Raw genomic sequence first — 24357 nt, forward strand, 5'->3', positions numbered from 1 at the left:
GACGTCATTGCTTCACTGAAACATATTTCGCCTTCAAAAACGCTGTGATCATTGATTTAAATTTGCAATTGAAATTAGTCTCCACAACTGTCTTTGTCTTATTTAGTTCAGTTAAACATTTTTTACATGATGAAAATCTCTAAAATATCTCTAACTAAGTCATTTTACATTAGTTGGTAGATTTTTCCAGTAAAGTTGATGTGTTTCCTGAATCGTCTCTGCAGGGTTTCTGCACCAAGTCCAGTAACCACTGCAGCAGCTGAAGATCACAGGAGAAGATAAGAAAAAGTAGTCTATTCTTCACTAGCAATGAACCAATAGGAAAAGTGAACCTCACCAGCACATTTATTAATTATTACCTTGTAATTTGGAACTAGGACAAAACTACAGTGTGTTCTATAAGCTTCTATCGTAGCCCGAATTAAATTCTCAATGTCTAAGTGAGGTGTATGCACTCTTTGGCCATATCTATATTAACAAAGTGCACAAGCAAATACAGACTGAACATTTTTTGGGAGATTTTCTGCTAATGGGAATGTTTAAAAATATGTTTTCCACAACCTTGTCTAAAAGAATCTGAAACTAAAAGGAATCAGCAGCTCAGATTCACAACTTTACCAACACAATAAACATGAATTTGAATTTGGAAGTACTGCTCAAATGTGACAATGTACTCCATGTACATGTTTTTTGTGTGTGTGTTTTTCACATCTCTGTACACTCTGAAAGTGGTTGTCATGTTTTGGTAATTGTCTGATAACAGCTCGTGGACCAGTTATGATGATCAGTGTATTCAACTTTAACATATATTTAATCATGTTATGTGCTCCTTATTGGGTTGCCCTTACATCATACTCACACTCCACCTGTTGTTTCGTAGTCATACCTTTTTGAGATTGGGAGCTGCTCTCTTTGAACTATGATTTTTGATTTACACAAGTTGGTTCTCTGCAACTAGTGTCATAAACAGAGCTGTTTATTAAAACAACACGATGAGACTGGGTGAGAAAACTTGGACCTAAATTATTTGTTCCTTTCCCTTACATAAACACCTAAAAGTCATGCTCTTTCCTTCTGAAATACAAATGAATTCATGACTTTGTATCTTCATGCCAAGCCTACATATTCCATATACATTCATCAGCCAGGCAGCTGTGTGGTGCAGTTTGTACTCCAATGAAGAGAAAACACAGGGAGCACATTACCTCAATACTGATCAAAGATTAGAAATAACATCATATTGGCAATAATATTTAATATTTTTAAATCCAAGTGTTTCCTCTAACTAAAAGAGGCGCATTACCCACCAACTAGCTCGTAGGAAGGTAGAGAAAAATGGATTATGATTTTATGAACAGCAGGTAAATGTGCAAAGTGTTTGCGGTGTATTATTTGTGATCATGTAGAAATGAAAGAATCCTGAATACTGAGGCAAAAGCAAACAAATCTCCTCATGATGAATGTCAAGATGAATGTCGCTCCAACAGGGAATGGGATTAAATCGTAAAATTCAGTGAAAAAAGTGCAGAAATATCCCATGAGAATGGTCTGTATCCAAAAGCTTAAAACCAAATTAGGTTTTTCAGTGAACATTAGTGCAAAAAATTCGAACACGTCTCTTTTGTAAGGAAATATGCAATGGCTTTGGTAAAATTTATCATTCGACCAACATAATTAACCAGCAGGAGGTTACGGCACGAGTGATCCTGATGGGTTGAACAGTAAAATGATGAAGAGAATGTGGTTTCAAATGAGGATTTGACTGAATGGAATAAAAAAAAAAAAACACTGGATTATTAGGAGCCTTTTCATGTTCCCTCTGGGTTTCATGTCCCAGCTCTGACTCATAGAGCTTCAAATCATTTGTGATAGAAAGACAAAGGTCAAACCAGGTTGTGTCACTGTGTGAGTCAAACTGGAGCACAATGAAACATGACAAAATGCAGCTGATAAAAGAGGCTGTTAGATGGTAGAGTAGAAAAAAGTCTTTAGATGAGCCCAACGTTAGAAAATCTGTTAAAATTTCATCAAAGAAAAATCTGCATGTAGCAACTATAACACCCACCAACCACATTATAGCAACAGCCAACTTTGTGAATTTGTCATTTAGTAAAGTTTGTGTGATAATAATCATTGGTTATGGTGAAATATATGGAAAACATAATGCAGAACAGTAACCTAGAAAGAGCAGATTTGAACCCAGACAGGCTACATAAAGAGACTGAAAAAGACAGACGGCATTTAAGATGCAATGATATTATGAGTGTAGAAAACATGCATGAGATTTTTCCTCTAGGGAACATGAAAAAATGAGAAAAAATGATTGTGTACACGGACTGACAATTAGGGGAGAGACAGAGAGAAAAAGAGAGGAAAGAGAGCCCATCAGATGTTGAGGGTGAGTATGATCAAGATGAGAGCAGAGAGGCTTTGATGGGGGAGGAGGGGAAGATGAAGGGAGCGCTGGCAGCTCGTTCACCCTCTCAGACACTCTCTAAGGACGGACGCTGAGCTAATCTACTCCCTCTTTCCCTCTCATTTAATCACTGTCGCTGTTTGTCTCTTCATTCCACTCACTTTCACGATGTATTCATCTTCGCTGCCCCTGTTTTTTGTGAAATGAGCCTCTTCAGGCAACCTGCTATAAATGCAGACATTCATCGGTAGCTCAGTGGATAGAGGTATGTAGCGCGACAAAACTGTATTTTATAGTATCTCAGATGGACAGTGACACTATGTGTATGCCACAGAAAAGAAAGCAATCATCTGTAATTATTGGGTTTATGTTATAAACGCCAGCTCTCTGTGCTTGACAGGCATTTAGTCATTTTGTTTTCCTTTTACACAAATGTCTATATCTCTTGTCCCACTGTTTGTTATCTATCAAACCAGCAAGCATGACTGCTTCTTTGCAATGATGTTAGGCTTTTTACTAGATTTTTTTCCGATCTAACACTGCCATTCCCGTGTGGATGATTCTTCTGTAAAAGATCTCTCACCTGAACAGAACGATGAATTATCATGGCAATCTAACACATTCAATTGCCTGTATAATGATACATGATTTCAGACATATTTCACCCCTCCTCACACACAAGGTCTCGCAGTCACAATTTATGTTCTTGGAGTTCTAACAATTGACAAAGAACATTTTCATCCTTTCTTGAGAACATACTTAAACATGCAGCGATCACACACTCTGCTGCTTTAAGCAAGGTAAAGTGCTGGATAGTAGCTGATCAATAACACATCACCATAAAATCTGCTCCTACCCATCCATTACCACTTGGTCCAGTGGTCTACAGAGTAATGGTGACCCAGCGAGCTCATAAATTCATATCCTACATGCATCAAGGTTAAATTACAGCCTGAGTGCAGTTTATTCAGTCTAAGAAATGACAGGCTGTAGGTTAGGGTTATGTCCCTGACTGCAGTCATCCCTCCTCTCTTTAGTGACTCGCTGACAGCCCTTTAGGTACAATTGCACCACCACAATCAAAAAGAAGAGCAGCACGTTCATAGAGAGGATACTGACTAGACAACAGGGGTAGAGAGGGACCATAACAGGGAGTACATTTCAGACAGCAGCCTCTTATCAAAGAGGTGAAGGAGACTTTTTATGGAGTGATAATTAAGAGAGACGTTTACTTGTTTGGCTCTCTGGTCCAGTTCTTCATCAGGATTCATCACATAAGTTTACTCTTTGAAAACTCACTCAAATTCAGAGGGAGGCTACTTTGCCAGAGCTCTGTAACAAGACTGGGCAAAACGAAAGGGACAGCAACAGAAAGTGGAGCATTTGTTAAAGACACAGTTGGGGGGAATGAGTCAGATTCTTCTACAGCTGTCAGGGTAGGGACATTCCTAACAGATACGATGGGCTTGTAGGATCAGCCGTGGCAGAGATGAGGCTTTTTATGGCTACTGTTTGATTAGCCGGCCAGCTGCAAAGAGTCAGGCAGAAATAAGACTCATACATTGTTCTTTTTTTGTGGGTGTTTAGCATCATTAGCAATGAGCAAGTGTAGGAAAACTAACAATTTCATTGTTACATGATGTGTGAAGACAGTAATGGAGCCATTGCAGTCTGTAACCATGAATCCTTGATGTCTCAGTTTACAGCGGGGTTTTGATCTACTCTGATCATGTGCTACATGCTACATACAGCTGTCCTCAGTGACAAAGAAATACAAAGCAGGGCTAAAGATAAAGTTCACAGACCCAAAAACTCCAAAAAGGGTAACTTAAATCAGCAAAGTCAGCAAAAATGATAACACTGTGCTGTACTGTACAGGTATACTGTAGGTGTGTATGTACATGATATTTACATGCATATGGAGATGAGTGGTAATTAAGCTTGATGTGTATTAGAAGTAGAAAAAAGTGTCAACAGTGTGGTTTAATCCTCCTGGAGGCGGTGTTTGGAGTGGAATAAGTTTGATTCTTCTGCATGAATTAAGACCATCTGCACAAGACTCAATACAAAACAAAATGAGAAAATGATGCTTCTTATTATTTTCTAACTACCTCTGACAAACAGCTTTTGAAACTGCAGCTCATTAAGGAGTGAGAAGTAGTTGGACAGTGGGGCTTGTTAAGAATCATGCACGCATACTGCATGAGTGGCTTCTCTACAGGAGTTCCAGCTGTTTTGGTTTGGGGCAATTCATCAAAAACTGAGCATCAGGGTGGGAGCAGTAATATCCGATATCAGTTATTAAAATATTCATTGCCAATTTGAAGCATTACAACACAATGTGACAAGTGACAACCAAGGAGCTCACAAAGATCCTTCCACACGTTATTAGAGGGTGTGAAGAGCAGAGACAACACATTTCCGCTAACAGAGAACTGACATAAAGTGGCGTGTTAATAAAAGGTTACCCAATGCTGCCAGGAGTAATTAATCCTTCAAGCCTTTTTAATTCATGAAAGGTCCTGCATTGTTTTCAGGTCCTGAACTTTGCTGTTGTCGTGAAATCACCGAAGTATTAAATGCTAAAAGTAATTTTGGTTGAGCTCAGCTGCATGACGCACAAAGCAGGAAAGCTACAATGAGCTAAAATTAGCTAATTTGTTCTCAACCTAAAGTAAAGTTAAAAAAAAGAAATACAAGTATTGTCCTGAACATACAGCAAAAGTACAAAAGCTGTCAGTGTGAGTTGCAGTTGTGTCTTGTTAAAGTTTTTTCTTCCACCCATGGAGAAAATGAAGCTATTAGAAGAGGAGGTGGTTATTTAGGGGATATCCAGGACAAATCATAAGCTGCCATTCAGAAGTGCCCTTTGGGAACCATCTTTGGTTTTTAACTGTGACCGACAGGGCTGACATTTGCTGAGTCAACTTCAGACTGCAGTCCGTGATCCTCACTGGACAAAAACTCTCGCCTCATCTAACTTCTGGCTGAGCTCTGTCAACACCTTCCGTGTATCTGCTTCATTCTCGTTAGGACAGAGACTGACAGAAGCAGAGACAAACAGATATCTGTGAAAGGAAGGAGACGGTTGTACAACTTCGAGACTTGTGTTTATAAAGCTCGGAGCAGCTATATGGTGATCGTAAAAAGAGAGTCGACATAAGCAGAATTTAAGTACAGAAAGTAAGTACAGAAACATTTCATCAGATCAGTGTATATATGTATATGGTAACAAGTGGTTGTTCTTTTTTTTGTTTTTTGTTTGTTGATTCATTGACATATTGTGGTTGAAATAAAATCGATTTTTTTTTTTTTTTTTTTTAAATGTGAGATTGTTCCCCATTATTCATGCCTTGGTTGTTGCTCTTTTAATATAAATGGTTGCAGTACATTTGCAGGAAATGTTACAAATCAACAAGCAGGACTGACTGACGACAGGATTGATTATGTACGCTATTTTTTTCAGGTTTGATTAACTACTTTAATTTCCCCAACACTGTGTTTTCTGGAATGGCCCACAGCACAACTCTTTATTTCTTTTACCCATGGACAATTTTCAATTGATTTTCTAGAAAGTTAATTATATTATGCTTGGCAATAATATTTTATATTGTGGTACAAATTTACAAAAAACCTGGGTACGATTTTTCTTCATTGTTTTGCTTTTGGGTTTTCCATTTGCACAATAGTCTCAGCCGTCACTGTGTCCTCAGAATGGAAGGTGAAATTCAAAGGGAAAGTGGTGCCAAATCGCGCAGCCCATTGAGAGTGGAGCTTAGATGCTTCCACACACGTTTAAACTTGAGTGAAAATTTTCCACTTGTAAATAGGCTGCCTTCAGAGTGGTAAAAAAAAGAAAAAAGAAGAGAGCCTGGGAGGACATAAAAGCAAAGATCTGAGGCCTGGTGTAAAAATGTGTTTGCAAATAATTAACATATTAACCCTCTACATGCATGTAGTTCCACAGCAGCATCCAGTTAATACTAGATTCTTTTTAGTATTAATCTGTGCAGTTTGTCCCTGAAGCTGATGGTGAGTCTGAGCAAAACCCAATCGAACAGAGAGACTCTCCCATACACATCTTGTACATCTGCTGCCTACAAGCTGATGGCACCGACGATGAAATGTGCACAATGAAAACTTTGCTTTGCTTATTTTAGTATTATATTTTAGAATCAGTGGTTGAAGAGTTTGACGGTAAAGTTGGACATTTTATAGTTGTGACAGTTCAGGGTTAAGTTGTCAATAAAATAAATACATAGCTGATTATCCTCTTACTAAAGATCAGTTTTGGGGCAAGGTGTGATTTTGTGCAGTTGTGACCTTTGAAAGGCACTCATCTGTAGATGTTACCGGTGAGACTACGAGAACAAAAGGAGAGTAAAGCTATGGATACAGAGGTGACTTTGAGGTTTGTTTGTATGTGTGTGCATGCACGTGTCCCTCTTGGAGGCCAGAGGTTAAGAATGAATTAATAAAAAACAGCGATCTATTTTTGCTGAAGCAGAACAAGGTGGTTATTAAAAAGCTTGTGCTGTTTTGAAATGACGTAAATATCAGCCCACAACAAGATGCCACCTAATCATGTGTTTTTTTTTTAACAAACTAACAGAGTTTCTGGCTTTCATTTTCTATTAAATTCTGAGTCAAGTGTTTTTATCAGTGGGACGATTGTGCGTGTGCGCATGTGTGTGTTTCAGGTTTAATATACAGAACGTCTGATGTTCAAAACAGGGCGAACCTCCATGTATTGACTTGTTTTTCTTGCACATCCCACAAATGCTCCATTGGAAGGAGATCTGGGGAATTTGGGGCCAAATCAACACCTTGAACTCTTTGACTTCGTTTTTTGTGCTGCATAAAACCACATTATCCTCCTGAACCATGGTCATGGTCCAATGGCAGCTGGGGCAGGCTCCAGCACCCCCCGCAACCCTCAATTGGATTAAATGGTTATAGAAAATGGATGGATGAAATGGGTGTAAGTGAATCTTTGTCAAAAGTCCCTTTCAGATATGCACTGCTTTCCATTAATCTGATGGCAACAAACTATGTCGGTCTCATGAGTGAATTAACGCGCTGGTGCGTTTCTGTAACATTTTGAAATGGCAGTCCGACTAGGTCAGACCTAGTAACAGCTGCATACCACTTTTAACAATAACGTGACAATAACGGACAGACATCCACAGGAGAGGTGGGTTCATTTGACATACTACATTACCTTTAGTCATTTAGCAGATGCTTTTATCCAAAGTGACTTGCAAGTCAGGAAACAACATTCAAGGTTCAGTGCAGTAAGAAACCCTGCTTTGTACATTGAGTGCTGGATCAATATAAATCAATTTAAATAACAGTATGTAAGCACACATACGGAAGTTCAGGTTAGCCGCATGAGGGGGTCAGATGTGTAAGGATCAGATGTTCAGAGGAATCCCACAAGTCTTAATATGAAATAAATAAATAAATAACAATGCTGAGTCAACTGTCACCTTGGTTCTACTTACGATAAATAGTTTTTTTTTTATCTTTTGAGCCAAATAAACAGGAGAATAATGTTTAAAACCTGCGCTCTGTCTGACCACATATAGATATTTTTAACCACCTTCATTCACTGATGTTTTATGTGACACAATTCTGCGTGTCTGTTAGCTTGATATGAATTTTTATGCCATGCAATATGTTGTTATGAAAGCTCTGTAACTCTGTCAAAGTTCTGTGTGGTGCTCCTCCGCTGAAGTAAACAGAAGGTTTTTCTCACGCTGATAACAACTCGACAGTTACAGTCGTGCAAATAAGACTCACAAGTACAAGACTGACTGTTCAGTATGCTTTAACATATAGAAAAGTTATATTTTCAGCTGCTTCCATCCACCACTGCAATGTTTTGCCCACCTACTGCACATTTGACGAGCTAACATCCATTGTTATGGTGGCAGGACAGCTCTGGTGTTCTAAGAAAATCATGACGATATAAAGTCACTATAACGACTGTTCTTTATGCACTGTTAAATCTACAGCACGTGCCCCATGGCTCTTTTCATCCCTTTCAAAGAGATGTCTGAATGAATGGAAAGGAATATTAAAGGAAAGGTGACCATTGTGAGTATGACTGAACGCAATCACTGTATCAGACTGATGGAGCTGTGAATGTCATTTATAGCATATGTGAAAAGGCCTTAAGTAAGTGGTATGTATTAAAAAAAAAACATCTACATCAATGCTATGAACCAAGGCTTCCCTGCAGGACATTACCCCGAGCGTTTGACCTTCTGGTGTTTCAGCTAGTTACTATTCTGCAGCCATCGCCCAGATAAATGATGCATAAAAGCCTGACCACCGACATGATGTCAGAAAAAAACTAAAGTATGAATCATCATGAATCACCCTTCCTTTTTACACGCTCATATGCCTACTGTAAACACTTTGGGATGCACGTACACTGACAAGTCTGTGGGTGTATTCTGACACCTTTCTATCATAGCATTAGCCTTTTCAACAAACTGAGCTGCACCAGCTCCTCTGTAAGATCGAACCATCCTTCAGCTGCTATGCGCACCAGTGAGTCTTTGGTGCAGATGACTCTGTCACTGGTTCACCGGTTATCCTTCCATGAACACTACTTGTAAATACTAATCACCTCAGTCCACAAATACTCCATGATTGTTATGCTGACCCCTTTTTTGCAGCTTGAAACATATCAACTGCAAGTACTGAATGCCGAATATAAGTCCTAATGTATCTAATGTAAATTTTTATGTACTCACATGCTCATATTCACTCCCCCTTTTCCCCCTGCTAACCCCCATTACACCTCTGTGCTGACAGAGAACTTTTCCAGTCTCGGTTACAAGGCTCTCCTGCTGCCTCCCAAATGCTGACATGCTCAAACACACTCGTCCTCTCATCACTTCTTCTACACTCCCTCAGTCGCTCATTGTTTTTAATGCTCCCCTCGTCCTATCTTTGTGTCATTCGGCACCTTTCTGCCTGCAAAATGAACTAGTTTTCTGTGTGTTCTGGTCCCTGGTCGAGGTCTGTAAAGTCACTTTCAGCCTCAGTCCGGTGAACCAGGCAGTTATGAGAAGTGAGAGAAAGCACAGAAAAGTTAATGGTCTCTTAAATACAGTACTTAGTCTACCGACTTTAATATTTCAGTGCACTTAAGAAGCTGTGACATGCACATTTAGTGTTAAGTTCGTATAGTCCCTGACTGTTTTTTCTAGATTTCCAGAGATACTGGTGGGTGTCACTTTTAAATGATTGTTGATATGACTTTGTTTTTTACTGAGCCCGGAGAGGCAAGTTGCTCCTCTAAGCTGACTGAGCGTCTAAACCCAAGCTGGTATTGATCGTCCTTCCTCGGGCACACAGCCTTGCTGAGGACACATTAAATGTGTTATAAGTCATTAAGAGCTCCAGGCTTTGAATCTAACCCGTCTAACTTAAAATATATTGACATATTATGCTCTGGCAAACTTTATATTTTCCGAGGCAGCCTGTAGGTGTGTAATGACACCTGGCTGTGCGTGTGAGCTTGTGTGAGTGGATTTGTCTATGTGCCTGTGTCTGTACACAGCACCCCCCCCCCTCCCTCTGTACTGTGCTGAACACTGGGGAGCATGTGTCAGGGCATGGTTTTGTTGGGTACATGCAGAGACATTGAATCTGTGTGCAATTGTGTGTGTGGTTTGTGTGCATATATAGAGCAGGCTCGTCCTCTTGCTGCCCTGGGGGCTCAGAGCCCATTTCCTGTTGTGCGGTGTGATAAGTTTCCCTGTCAGATCCTCCCAGCACCACTATATTTCTGATAAGCTCCACTGCTAGTTTTCCCGACCTCTGGCATAGAGATCAATTTGAGATTGATTCAGAATGCCCTGCTGGGCCGAGCTGCAAGATCAATTTGAGATGGATTGTTCGCGCCAGGGGGCCAATGACACGCAGTGCAGTGCTCACTTGCTTTCTCTCCTTCACTTTCTTCATCCCTCACACTCCCTGACTGATGTTATTTCTTTCTCTCTTTGCATTTTTCTCTCCTCTGTACTCCTCTTTCTTTCATTTGTTTCTCACTTGTCTTCTGCTCCAAATATATATTACGCCCTGCCTGTTTTTCGCCTTTTTACATCAATCCTTATTCGAGCCTATTTTACTCACCAGCTTGCCTTACTTTTCTTCTCGTTGCAAGAAGCAGGAAGTAAGACATGAAATTATTAGCGGAGGGACAAACCCACACAGGATGATAAGCCAGGACAGGATATGATAACTCACCTAGCTTGGTAATGCACTGTGCCACAGTATATACATATATAAACCAACACAAACACAGAAAAATAATTCTAAGAAATATTTCATTTCATATGATCGTATTATTTTTGCCATTGTTCCCTGAGTCACTAGTTTCATCACCACTACCTCATGAACTTATCTCCTCAGAACAACATGTCTGCAGCCAGTACATCAATCTATCCACTATCTCCCATTCTCTGTTGTTCTCTACTGTCTCAAAGGCTTTGTCAGTGGCCCTGAAATCAGCAGATGCACTTTCCTCCTCTCTCTGCAGGGAGTGACCTTTTCCTCAGCAGTCCATCCACCTCAGGCTGCACTGACCTTTACCTACAGTGCAGCCCGAGTCAGCTCTCAGGAATGGACTGCAAACAGCACATTGTCTGTTTATCCATGCAAAGAGAAAGCTGTCAAGGGACAGAGGGCGAAGCCCGACAGAGAAGTGAAAGCGGCTGTTATGTTGTAAAATTGCGGTTAAAGTGGAAGGAGGAGGTAACAGTAGACCTTAATGAATAGTTAGTGGGCTGTTGCTGGCCACAGCATAAGTGAAAACTGCCTCCATGGTGATACGCTTGCCGTTTATCGTCTCTCAAAATCGGATTGTGAGTGGTCACAAAGATGGAAAAGGATACCAGAACATTGGTAACCGACAAGAAAAACTGTCAAAACACAGCTGCAGCGGTAATCAGACAGCATAGAACAACCCATAGCACTACCAAACAGAACCACGATGTCGTGCTCCTAAAACGATGCTGCTAACAGTGTGCTGATTGCATAATCTAGTCTGGAAAACAGAAGCAAAGTGCCTTGGCACAGGGGTAATCAGTGGAAATCAGTGTTCCTGTGACACCTCAGGCAGTGTGAAGGACACTGCATAGAGTCAAAATCTATTGGATACATCCAAGGAAAAAAAAAACATGCTTGCTTTTAGCCACAAAACTCCTTTTATTCTTAAGAATAAAGGAGTAAACTTAACCAGAGAATGTGAAAAGAAGCCAGATGAATACTGGCAGCACATTTTTTTGGTCAGATATAATCAGGATGAGTGTATTCAACTTAAGATGGGTCCAGCATGTCTGGTGTAAACCTGGCTAAGACCACCACAGTGAATGCATAGACCTTACAATAAAGCACAAAGGTGGCAGTGTGATGATGTGGAGTATTCATGAGTGTGCATACTGTTCACAGTTTCTGGTGAGACAAGGCACCTCAGTAATACTTATACAGAAATACATCAATACTTTTGCTGCTCTGAGGTTCGAGGAGCCTGTATTTATGGAAGTGTGAATCTAAATCTTTTTTTAATTTAACCAAAAACCAAATACTCCACCGTTCAACTCAGATGCCATGTAATCACTGTAAGCTCATACAATTTTGAATCTTTGGATATTTGACTGAAATTAGACAGGTGTGTACTCACGTTTGATATAGAATTTTACAATACTCAAATCTTGGTGAGCTTGCAGTGAGCCATGATGTTAAACGTGAGCACACTCACACACAGTTTATGTCATGTTTGCTGTGCTGTTTGTCTGAAGAGCTGAGTGGCCTCATTGTCTGCCAGAGCAACATTGCTACTCACAAAAAAACACTGATACATTAGTCATGCAGGCAAAGAACTGTAGGCACACTTGATTTAGCTTCATTTCGCCACAGTGCAGACATAAGCAGAATCGGAGTGTTATTTGTGAGGAGAAAGTAAATGATGAGAAATTCATCACTGTAGTACACTCTGATATACCTCATAGCTAAAACCAAAGTAATGTCACAATATAGATAACTTTCTTCTCTTTACATTTGTCCTTTATCTATATAAACATTCACACATTATATCAAATTATTTTTGTAGACTCATTAGATACAGGATAACTACTATGTCCTGTAAGGGAATGAATGAGGCGGTTTGAGGGATGCCTAATGTACCCAAACCCAAATTAGTCACAGAACCACAAATATGAATTTTCACTAGACTTTATCAATAAACAACCATGCACATCAATATAATACAAAGTCCACCTGCTGGGAAAGCATAGAAGCTGGCTCTCCATCTGTTCAAATGCCTATTTATGTAAGTATTCATAAGCATTATATTCACTGCCAGACTCTGCTCCTGCATTATACATTTCTCTGTTTTGATTAAATATGTATGTGCTTTTAACAAAATGATCAAGGTTTTGGGTGAACACATGTAAAACTAGATTGACATCAAAGTAGTTGGCAGACTGTTGTGTTGTTGCAATAAAGAGTGATATCCCACAAATACATATATTCAACTGAGAGAGGCTGATTATAAAACCAGCGAACTATGGCTTTGTATTCATTTGCCCTTTGCTTGTGGTGGATTTACAGATGTCAGCCAACCGAGCCTCAGGCTGGATACACATCTACAATCTGTCAGACCAAGTGTCAAATGAGTAATAAAAACAAATGAGATGGAAATAAATAAGGGAAAAAAAAACACAGAAAAGATTAAAGTTTGTTTGATTATTTACAATACTGCCACACCGTCATCTTTGCCGTTTACAGAACTGGCTATTTGTAATTTTTTCCATCCCTGCTACTGTATGTCAGTCATCAGATTAGCCTTTTGGTCGTGGCTCATTGTGAGTCACACACAACAAACAAGACCTCATTATCACCCCCTTCTCCTGGCAAATGCAGATTTCATATTCACCTCTGCTGCCCGCGTCAGCCTCTTTAAGCCTATACAACAGATGGGCTTGCTGCATTGCTTCCATCCTAACTCAAACTCCTCTGTGACTGGCCCCTCTGAATATTAAAACAGATGATAGAATATCAAGAGTGGCGCATATGTGAAAGCAAACAAAAATACCAGAGACCATATGCTTTGTTCACTCGCTCTGCACTACGATGCAAAACGGAGCAGACTGGGAAATGAGCACTGTAATAACTTTGACACAGGCTGGGCACTTTGACTGTAAAAGGCTACGACTGCACAACGCACAATAAAGAAAAAGGTTTGCTTTGAAAGTTTGCGTTCTCTTACTGACGTAAATATTGAATTCAAGAGCTGTGCCTTGGTATATTTTTCTGTCTTCTCTTTAACAGTAAGTGGACGAGGAGACAAAGCTAGAGAAAGAACAAAACCTTTCACGTAGAAGCTTTTTTCCAGTATGTCATCCAACAAAAGTCACGGGTAAATTGTACATATACAAGCACGCATTGCTGAGATCCCTCTCACGGCACCTGAGCCTCTCTGTAAAGACCACACAGCACAGTACAGTGAGCTTTTGTAGTTGTGCATCAGAGCAAAAAGAGACAACGGCTGTAGCAGCATCTGTGCCTGGGTTGAAAAACCCTTGCAACTCTCCACCCCAACCTTGTTTCCACAGCTGGGACTCAGTGAGCTACAGGGTACCTGTGATAGTCAGGAAGTAATGATAAATGATAACAACACCCATGTGTTACCAGGGTCATGCTGGAGCAAATAGCTTTGGGGGAAGATATATGAGCGAGGGAGAGGAGGAAAAAACACATCTGCCATCATGAGACATAAAATCATCTGAACTACGTTAAGAGTTAAAGTTAAAAGTTTTGGGGGGATTTGACCATAGATCGGGGCTGAAAATCTCATTTTGAGTTTGCAAATCTAACTTTTTAGCAGTGACGTCAGTTCAAAAAGTCTCCTTGGAGTTGGATGAGAAGATAACACTGTTTTAGTGTCTTAGACTACAGCTTGAAATGTTGTTTGTGAACTAATCTAGGCCACAGACAGAAGTGGTTGTTGGCCAGCTCTATAAGGACAGTGGGAGGAGGGAGCAGACGGACAACTCCGCTGCCAGCGTGCAGAGCAGTGTGATTGGAGTCGGGACAAAGAGATTTTTGGTAGCTGCCTGGACATGATTTACATTTGTGGCTGTAGCTCTTTAGTGGGCTCTGATTCTGGGAAGCAATCATGTAGATGGAATGTTAGATCATGTTACAAATATTATTCAAGTTTTTCTTGAAATCCCCAATTTATTTGGTGTGCAGTGGAGAGCTATGATGACTTCCAATAAACACAAAAGCACTTAATCACCTTCACCTACTAAATGAAATGTTAGAATGTTCATTGTTGGTGTGTGTCTGGACATATTGACTAATAATGTCATATTCATATTCTTCCTCTCCAGCCTGTTCACTAAACACCGTGTCTCATTGATCCTTTAACCAAATCTCACAGAAAAATGTGAACTAAACACAATCTGCCAAGCACTCCATTAGTAGGTAATAAGTAGGCTAATATGTTGGAATTATGGACTATCACCACAAAGGCAACGGCAGTAAAAACATCAGCGAGTTGATTTGTGGACACACATTTCTCATGCAATGGTTAACACATGGATTTCTTCACTGAGCTGAAGGAAAAAAAAACATTTGGAGGGAGAGCGGGGTCCCTTGAGCTGACATAAATCTTAAAGGTGGTCAAAAAATGAATAGCGGTTCCTGCAGTGACAATGGCTTCAGTACCTACCGAGCAGATAGAAGAAGATTAAAGCAGGACTTAGCAGTTCAATACACAAAGTCAGCCTGTCATACAGACGACAGGCTAAACAAATGTTGTTGCTTTGTTTCCACTCATTCAGTTATGAGTTACACACTTAGAGATTTTAAAACCATTTTTCATGTTTATGTATGTTCATGATAGTACCCTAATTGTAACATAATGCTAAACCTATGCTGGGGTGTCTGTAGACTTAATTATATAAATAACAAGGGTATGAACCATTCTTTATCACTGCTGCATTTGATTGCAATGAACAGCCCCATGTTTGGAGGATTTACATTAGAGGGCTGCATTAGGATTGGGGTCCTGTGGGGACCTAAATCGGATCTTATGGGAAAGGGCAGTAATGGTTAGAAATCCAGGGGCTGTTTTAAGAAAACAATGTCATGCAGGGTGCTAAAAGTGGGGATGTTGGAGGGTTAAGCGACAATCTACGTATTTAGTTTTATGCAACAAAACCCTATTCTAGGCTTAGGAAAATGTCTTTTAAGCAACCTGTTGTCTCCTGGAAAATGACCAATCATGACCCAACCCATGACCCAGCAGAGGCTGTCACTGCTGTCAGAGGTTCCACTTGGGTGGCCAAAAAGGCTGGTCTGGTGGACATAACATGGAATGAGCGCAACGTCTTTACACACTACAGTAAATAGAGTTGAAATAAAGAAATGTGGCATCACCACTGTTAAAAAAAGTCTAATGAGTGTTAGGAAAGCAGTTTGATGATCATCTATCTAGATGCTTATGCAAAGCACATAATACAGTATGAAGAAGATGCACTCATTTTATGTATTTCCAAGACCAAGCTGCTCACTGCTGTCATTGGACAATTATTATCAAGTCTCTCCACAAATTCTAATCCTTTAGGCTTATAGGCATGTTTGGGCAAGACACAGATTATCCTGGAAGAGAAAGATATGCATTCTAGCATAATGCTACAAATGGGCCTAACTGGTGGAAATGCACATCTCTGGTCATCCCCTCACTTTTCCCATGAGATGTATGCTAAATTCAGTCGTACTGAAATTTATTTTAAAACTAACGGATTTGCTTCTCACATTGGTGTTCTCCTCTGGACTAGTTGTATTGCACTGATCCATCTCATTCCAGCATGGTGTCAAAATGTCATCCTTTGGATTACCAACAAATACCTGCAAAATCAATGGTATTTCTACAAGAATATGCTGCAGGCGTTATATGTTTATTACAAAACTTTAGCTTGCCAATAGGCAGTGGTGATCACGGTAACACTATACCTGTTTTACATCAACATGTAAACTTTATCACTGATAACCTGTTTAAATGTTAGGATTCAGCTCAGAGCATGACTGGGAAGCTTCACAGAGCTGCAGGTACTGCTGTAGACTCTCTCTTCTGTGCTCACACGCTGAACAGGCTCTATTGTCCTCTTGTCACTTCTGTTAAAAATGATGTGTTTTACATCAGGCCATAGCTCAGGTGTTTTTTGTTGGTGGTTAGTCATTGCATGTATGCATGTGTGTTGCATGACCAACCTTATTAATTCATTAATGCATGGATGTGCGTTGCTGAATAAGTAAAAGGTAGAATGGGGGAAAAATATTCTAGGTTAAGGTCAGAGGGAGCAAAGGAAGGACTATTAGCAGAGAGATTAAGTGTTTTGACAGACATGCTGTGGACATTGTATATTATATATGACTCATACCACAGCATATATAACTCTAATTTAAGTACTGCAGAAGGGTAGGGCAGAAATGTTTCTGCCTTTAGTGGAAAAATATCAATACTATATGTGGATCTACTAACAAATGTGGAGCAGAATGATCATGAATACTAATGAGATGTCAACGCTAGATATGAATAAGCTGACCTTAATATGTTTACATCTGTTAATATTCATAAATTTGGAATAGTTTTGTATTTTGAAGTCCAAAAGTGGATGTTCGGTAAAGTTACTTTAAATGATCTAATTCAATTGCTTTAATGAGAACGTCTCCCCATTTTTCTACAGCATCTCTAGTCTCAGCTTGTCATTGTATGCACTCCAAGTTAAAGTTAACATGTTTAGGAACCTAAAAAAAATTCTCTATTGCTGTACTGAGTGAAAAACAATATTTGGATTTCCAGAAGACCTGCAAGACAAAATATCCTTTTAGAATCAGTGCTGTAAGAGCAAGAGAATGAAAATCTTCTCCTGACACTGACACATAGTACTTCGTGGTTTGTGCTCATTAGAGGAACTCAGGTCAACAGACTAAGAGATTCAGTTAAAGTAGAAGCCTGAAGTTAAGAGTAATGATTGCATAAACAAACTCAAACAAGCCCACACACGGTTAACTCTTCTACTGCCCTCCGTTCCCTTCCTCAGCCATACACAGTCAAAATAACTCTGTAGCATAGTATTGACCTGCCTGCAATAAACAGCAATCAGCTCCAATCATATGTGTGCAATACATCAACAGACAAATTGAAACACTGACTGACTGCACCTCTGGCTGAAATCAATAGCAGCTTTTATGCACAGCAGGTATGAAGCTAACAACAATTTATTGGAAAACTGAGATGCAACCATTGAGTTACAGATAAAGGTTTGCAGCAAATATTTGAGCACATGATTATCTCAGAGTATGTGGGGGTAGAGGAGCGTTTGTGTGTGTCTGTGTATGTGGGGTTGCTGGGGTCATACTCACCCATAAGTGGTGTTGCTGGCTCTCTTACTGGCTGCCCTAGAGCGGCTTGACTTCAGCTCTCCACTCATGTTCATGTCTGCACGAAAAAGCAACCAATTAACTTAGCATAGACATCAGAAATAGACAGCACACAAAGAGAAGAATGTTCAAATGGCTCATTTAGCTGCATATTGTACAGTGTTTACACTACACTAAGTTTATTTGAGCTGAAATGCAGACAAGAAACTTGCTGTCGTCATTTGACATGATAATGATTTAAGGCCAAGACTGACAGCAGCTGTTTTCAGCCCATCTTCCTTCACCTTTCAGGTCTTTTCTCCTTTTTATTTGCCTCTTAAAACTAGCTGGTCACCTTCATTTTTGTCAAACATCAATCAAGGTTACATCAGAAACTTTGTGCAGCTATGTCTCAAAAGCTAAAGCTCATTGCTTTGACTCTTGCGTTTCTCCTGCATACACGTGTTTCATCCAGCCAGTTAACCATAAATCACCTTAATTACAATATATGCCAACAGTTTAGTGCTTGCACTGTGGTTGTGCGGCATTAATTCACCAAGGAAAACAGCATAAGAAAGAAAAAGGCAGAAGGGAAGAAGAAAAGAGGAGAGGAGTCTGTCCTGACACGGACAGATGGGTGGTGAATGGAGTGTGACTGGGCCAGCTGCACATACACTCTCATAGCGAGACTGTCAAATGGCTGGAAGCTACAATTAATTAAGTATGGGTCTGAATGTGTGAAAGGAAATTTAGAAGTGTGTATGCGCCTTTGCCTCCCACAGAAGAGATAATTTCCTGACAGTTTGCAGTCAAACAGTGTTCCGATGGATGACTTCTCTGCAGCCAATAGTGTCTCTGCTGGTTGGCAACTGGCCCCTGCTGCGGACTCCTTAACTATTACTTCTCTGAGCCATTTACTCATGCATACTCTGTAAACTACTACTATATACTAGATACAGTATGAGGAAAACATACTATACATAATAGTGTTTTAAATACTTCAAAATGCACTGAAGTGCTCATATTTAAGGCACCTATAATGGAATTTCTGTTTGTGGATACTGTTTGTGAGCAAACTGTTTAAAATCCAAGGAAAATATTTTTTCTTCAGTTATCCCTCCGATAGTTCTGTTCATCTTATCTTGTGGAGCAGCGGTACTTTCTGTACAGCTTTTTTTGCACAAAATGCGAAGCAAAACTCAGCTTTAGATTTAATATTCAAGAACTTTTATTGTCAACTCAATGTTATGACGCGTTTGCTGAGCAACATGAAGACTGCATGATTGACTGCATGATGAAGCCATTACACAGGATGAGAGACAAGGCTGCTGCTGAGCACAGTTGTCTCTCTCAACAGGAGCAAAAACCTCAGGAGGTAATCAGAGAGCCTTTTGGTAAACAGAATTCTACACGCCACAGTTAGCTTCACCGGTACAGACTCCACAAATAATTCGACACACACATACAGAAATTTCTCTTCTGGCTACAGATAAAAAATCACTGTGACTCAGAAGTCTTCTCTTTTTTCACTGAAAGACATCACTTCTGTAATAATGCTGACAAACGTTATGATATCTTTTTACTGTTGTTTAGATATTTACATAGTTATTTATCTCATTTTTTATTTTTGGAGGTTGGGGGGGGTTCCCCACTTTGCTTGGCTACTGTAACACACACGCCATGTGTGCACACTACTGTTAAGAAAGATTTACTGGAAAAACTTTCACTATACAGTGAAAGTATGGATGCAAGAACAATGATTGATGTTTTTTTTTTCTTTTGGAATAAATACAGACTACAGGAAAACTAGTAATATTCTAGGAGACTTTCCTCCTCCCCAAAACATGCAAATGTCTCATTTTCTCATGTTGGCAGCTTTGACCTACAATTACATTCTATGAATATACGGCCTCTAGTGGTTGAGAGAACAACTACAAGCCAAGGTAAAAACATCCATGAGGATGGTAGTTACATTGTTTTTTTTAGCCCTAACCAGGATAATTTCAGACCTTACCAAGTGACATAAGCGTTTTGGTAAAGCGTTATTGACTTTGTGTTATTGACTGAAAGTTGTCATACTTTGCTCTCAGTCTCACATCTCACAACAATGTATGGTTGAAAGCGCTGCAGGTATCTAAACCACCGGCCCCTCCTGTTTTCCTTCCTATTTTTTTTTTGGTCTAAAACTTTAAACAAAGGACAAGAAAAACTTTGAACACAAAGATAAATCAGAAAAAAATAATTATAGCATATTTTGTCTATGCCTTCCTGTGATCAATACAGTAGAAAAAGCTATACCATATCAATCTCCAAATGGCTCTGGTTTAACACGACAGCACGTCTGTATATGCGGAGAATTGACAGCTGGCTTGTTATTTATTAGTATTTTTTCCATTTCATTACATTGATATTTATGTGAAGTGATAGCCACATTAACATCGTTTCATGAGTCATAATTCTCACTTCTGCTGAGAAGGGACGAGCACAATAGATCGCATTCAAAGGTCAACAAAGTGACGCAGACATCAAACATTAGTTCAATCTGACTTACAAGGTCAGTTTGTAAAATGGGAGCAAATGACACATGAAGGTCACATGCAATCAGCCATAATGAGTTATAAAGCCTGAGCTTCTGCAGTCTGTCACTGTGCTTTGTACCAGGCTGTGTGCCAGGCTGTCGCTTCATACAGAGCCAGAGTGAGAGCTGGCTTAATCGCACTACCTGGAAACAAAATTACAAAACAGCAACAATACAGGAAAAAACTCCAAAGGATGCAAAGAAAGGACAAACACACTGGCTGGATTACCCATGAAGACCCTGGTGTCTTTATATCTTCCTTGCTGGTATCTGAACTACACTTGCACTGAAAACACAACCTAACTGGCAGATATAGTCAGAAAATAAACACCCAGACAGTAATTAATTAACATGGCAATATATGTGTTAGGGGGGAATTATATACAGTTATCCTTTTTTATCATCACAGCCTTTTTTAGTTTACCACCTAATATTCTGTAGAATTGCATACACACACAGTTGAAGCCGCTGACGTGTGGGAGAAGGGATAATGGCATGATCAAATAAACAGACCTAAATTGGCTGTACTTTCTGCCTATTTCTTCGATTTTCATGCAGTGGGTTGAATCACACCTTTAAACATTTGACATATTGCATTAATTGAATTCCGTTCAAAATCTAAATCCCATTATTTCAACACATGTCCCATATGCCAGAGCTGGTGACTGACATTGATTTAAAAAGCAAAAAAACAAGGTTTTGCTTTGTAATTCTGCTCACTCTTCTTCTGTTAATCACCCCGCCCCAAAAGACTGAATCATTGAGCTGTATAATGAAGAAAATCTAACTGAATGTCTTTGCAATGATCTTTTAAATTTTAAAATGTATTTAGCTTTAAATGTACTTCACCATTACTGCCTATTACTGGACGTTTTTCTCTTACTGGTTGTGGTACAGCTAAAGCATCCGACATCATGATCATTCTATTCAGAGGAAATTAATCACATTAAAATTCAATTTGGTGTCAGGCAGCCATAGAAAATGTTAATTTTTGTTTTACTTTAATTAATGCATTCATTCACTTGTTTTCCTGTATTTTGATTCAAAATTACAATTAATCATATCATTGGTATACTATGCTCTGTTATCACTTTAGTCACATCCTTCATGCTGGTGTTGTTTATGGATGCGAACAGGCCATTCATTCATGTCTTCACTTGCCACAAGGTTTTTTGATTAATCCACAGTCAAGTATCCTACACTTCAAGCTGGTTTGTTGGAATGCATGCCTTTTGCTGACATGACCTGCTCTCTACATCTTCCCGCAATGCTACTGACCTCAGTTCAGGCTTAAGTACCAAGTGGCCACTATAAAAATCAGATAGGTTACAAGAGATGTAGTGAACAGGAGACAAATGAAAGCTCTTGCATTACAGCGAAACACTTTCAGTAGTGTGTTGACCTCAGTTATACCCATAAAGCACATCCAACAAAATCACAGCGAAAGCGCTAAATATGAGTCTCATTTTTACTGTAAAGTCCATTAACCTGCATTGAACTCGCCTAAAGCCTTTGATCTGAACAGACTGTGGTTTTGGCTCCGACATGGAAGTTGTAGGTAGATGTAGCTGCTCTGCCTGAAAGCCTGGTAAAAATGTTCTTATTGAAAACTGATTATAAAAGCTTACATTTGATTGACAGGGGAGAAAAAAAGAACACAATATATATGAATAATCTATCACCAGAGAATGTGAACATAACCCTACAGACATTTCAGTCTCACAAACAGAGACCTCAGGTACTGTTCTTGCTAATTTTAGAACAAGTTACGCTTTGATCAAGTATCTCACTGTTGTGATGTGAAGGCAAATCTGTCTGAAACACCTGACTGCATCTCAATGTCATAAAATAGAGTTTCCTTTATATTTCTCTGCATCTTTTTCCAAACACCCGTGTGAATACATGCATGTGTAGACATGGAGAATGCCAGGGAAAATTGCACACATGAAAAAGAGCCTGAGTTTCAGGACCAAGTGCAGAGATGAGTAACTACAGCCTGAAAGGCTTGTAGAGAGAAAAATAAAATGGAAGGAGCACAGAAATGAGAGGCACAGTGAAAAATACTGTCTTGCAGAAACACAGAGCAGCATGCAAACATCCACTAACACATGCATTCACACACATACAGTGATTTGCTCGTGTATACTCACATCTCGGGCTGAACAGGGTCATATCAGGGATGCAAAACAACCAGAAGACTGAGAGCGGAGGTGCTATTGCCAAAGGATATCTTTGCTTCTCTCTTTTAACTCTTCTTATGTCCTCACTCTTGGTGTGTGTGTGTACGTTGTTTTAACTGTGTGTGCGTGTATGTGTGTATGAAGAGGCTGTTGTTTGACTGCTGTGATACTACTGAGTCAGTGACAAACCAGCAAGAGAAGCACCAATGGGTTGTACCAAATATTATCTTGTGGCAGGGGTGGACAGCGGTGCACTGGACTGTTCCACGAGCAGGAAAATCAGCAGGATTAGTGGATGAGTGTGCAGCTGGTTCCCCCTCAGCAACAGGAGCTTGGCTGGAGCTCAATGCTTACAAATTCCAGCCAGGCAAAGAGGAAACTGCTGTAGCATACACGCATACACACATGTGTGTGTGGGGTGGGTGGATAGGTGTGTGTATGCATGTGTGTTTGCCTTAATACACATATCAAAGACTAGAAGCCAGAAAATTGAGCAGTGCACTCGCTTCACTTCACATTCTATTAAATCTGTACAAACCAAAGCGATCTATACTTTCATTAATTCGTTTAATGATTGTTTAAAAGAGAGGCAATAGGGGAATAATGCACACACTGAAGACATGGAACATGCTCTATGAAGGAGGTAGTGTCTTCGCCAGATGTCCTCTAATCATGTGAGACAGGAGCCAAAGAGATTCAAACCAAGAACAGCTAAAAATATTAAATCAACTTCGACGCAAACATGAACTGAAAAGATGCAACGCTGAGGAGCTACTTGTAAACAAATTTAAAAAAGAAATTTAAGCCTTATGATGTCATTATATCGTTTAACAATATAATTTCCATCACTGAAATTTTAATATAATCACGTTTTACATATTGCACCATGCATGCTTTGTGGTTGTTCTGTTTTTGTTGTGCAGCAGTCGAAGTACATTTTAGGATGTTTAATCTCACTTTCTCCTGAGGAGGGGCTTTCATGTGGGTTTAATTAGCTTCTTTAACAGCCCACACAGGGTGAGACTGGCTGCAAGCCAAACTTTAATCTTAGTCAACTCTAAAATGATTATTACCTCTTTTCACACAACACTTAACCCAAACACAATTGCATTATTAAACTGTTAACTCTTGGATAACTGTGCTCTCAGAGCTGTGACAAGCAACTAAATTAGCTAAGGGCCAAAAGTCTCATAGGTACAATGTGCTATTAATCCTGATAGATACCCTCTGAAATTGCTTTTAAAAAGAGTCCTTTTAAATTTAGTTAACAAGTGAGTCACTGATGTTTCAAAATATTTAGATAGATGATAAAAAAAAAGCCTTTCTTAAACAATGTCCAATTCAGGATTATCAACTGTGCATTGCTCCAATCATTTTTGGCAGACTTGTCATATAGCGAAGGGACATGTGATTCCGTGAAATGTGCCATGTTGGAGGCTACATGTTCAGCCCATTCTTCATTCCTCGTAGAGGTCAAACGCACGTAGTCGATTTGCTCTACGTTCTGTCATGATATGTTTTTAAAAAAGGCACGTCCAAGATCACAAAGCCCGAGATCATTCTGCATGACACATAAATATGGCAGGTCTCAGTAAGAACAAGCATCCAACATGGAGGTGCTTTATATTTCTTCATTATTTTTTGTTTTTCTGGAAGGGGAATGAGTGATCTGTGATATGTGAGTTATCAAATTAATTAAAAAGAGAAACAGCAGAAAGCTGATGGGTTAGAGA

The 24357-nt window shown here is 39.6% G+C and overlaps 1 protein-coding gene across 2 annotated transcripts in view; it reads right to left on the bottom strand.

The window, feature by feature from the left end:
• LOC140301840 (RNA-binding Raly-like protein) overlaps positions 1 to 22798 on the bottom strand; it is a 37788-nt gene extending 14990 nt beyond the window's left edge. For both annotated transcript variants that reach the window (XM_072380467.1, XM_072380466.1), the window contains exons 1-2: positions 22595 to 22798; positions 17870 to 17945 (exon numbers count right to left, since the gene is read on the bottom strand). In XM_072380467.1, coding sequence (XP_072236568.1) covers positions 17870 to 17945; positions 22595 to 22616 — 98 coding nt within the window. In that variant the 5' untranslated portion in view covers positions 22617 to 22798. The remainder of the gene's footprint in view (positions 1 to 17869; positions 17946 to 22594) is intronic.
• Between the last annotated feature and the right edge of the window lie 1559 nt (positions 22799 to 24357).

This window comes from Leuresthes tenuis, unplaced genomic scaffold (genome assembly GCF_036924035.1).
Source record: "Leuresthes tenuis unplaced genomic scaffold, fLeuTen1.0.hap1 SCAF_2, whole genome shotgun sequence".
In the NCBI taxonomy this organism is placed as follows: domain Eukaryota; kingdom Metazoa; phylum Chordata; class Actinopteri; order Atheriniformes; family Atherinopsidae; genus Leuresthes; species Leuresthes tenuis.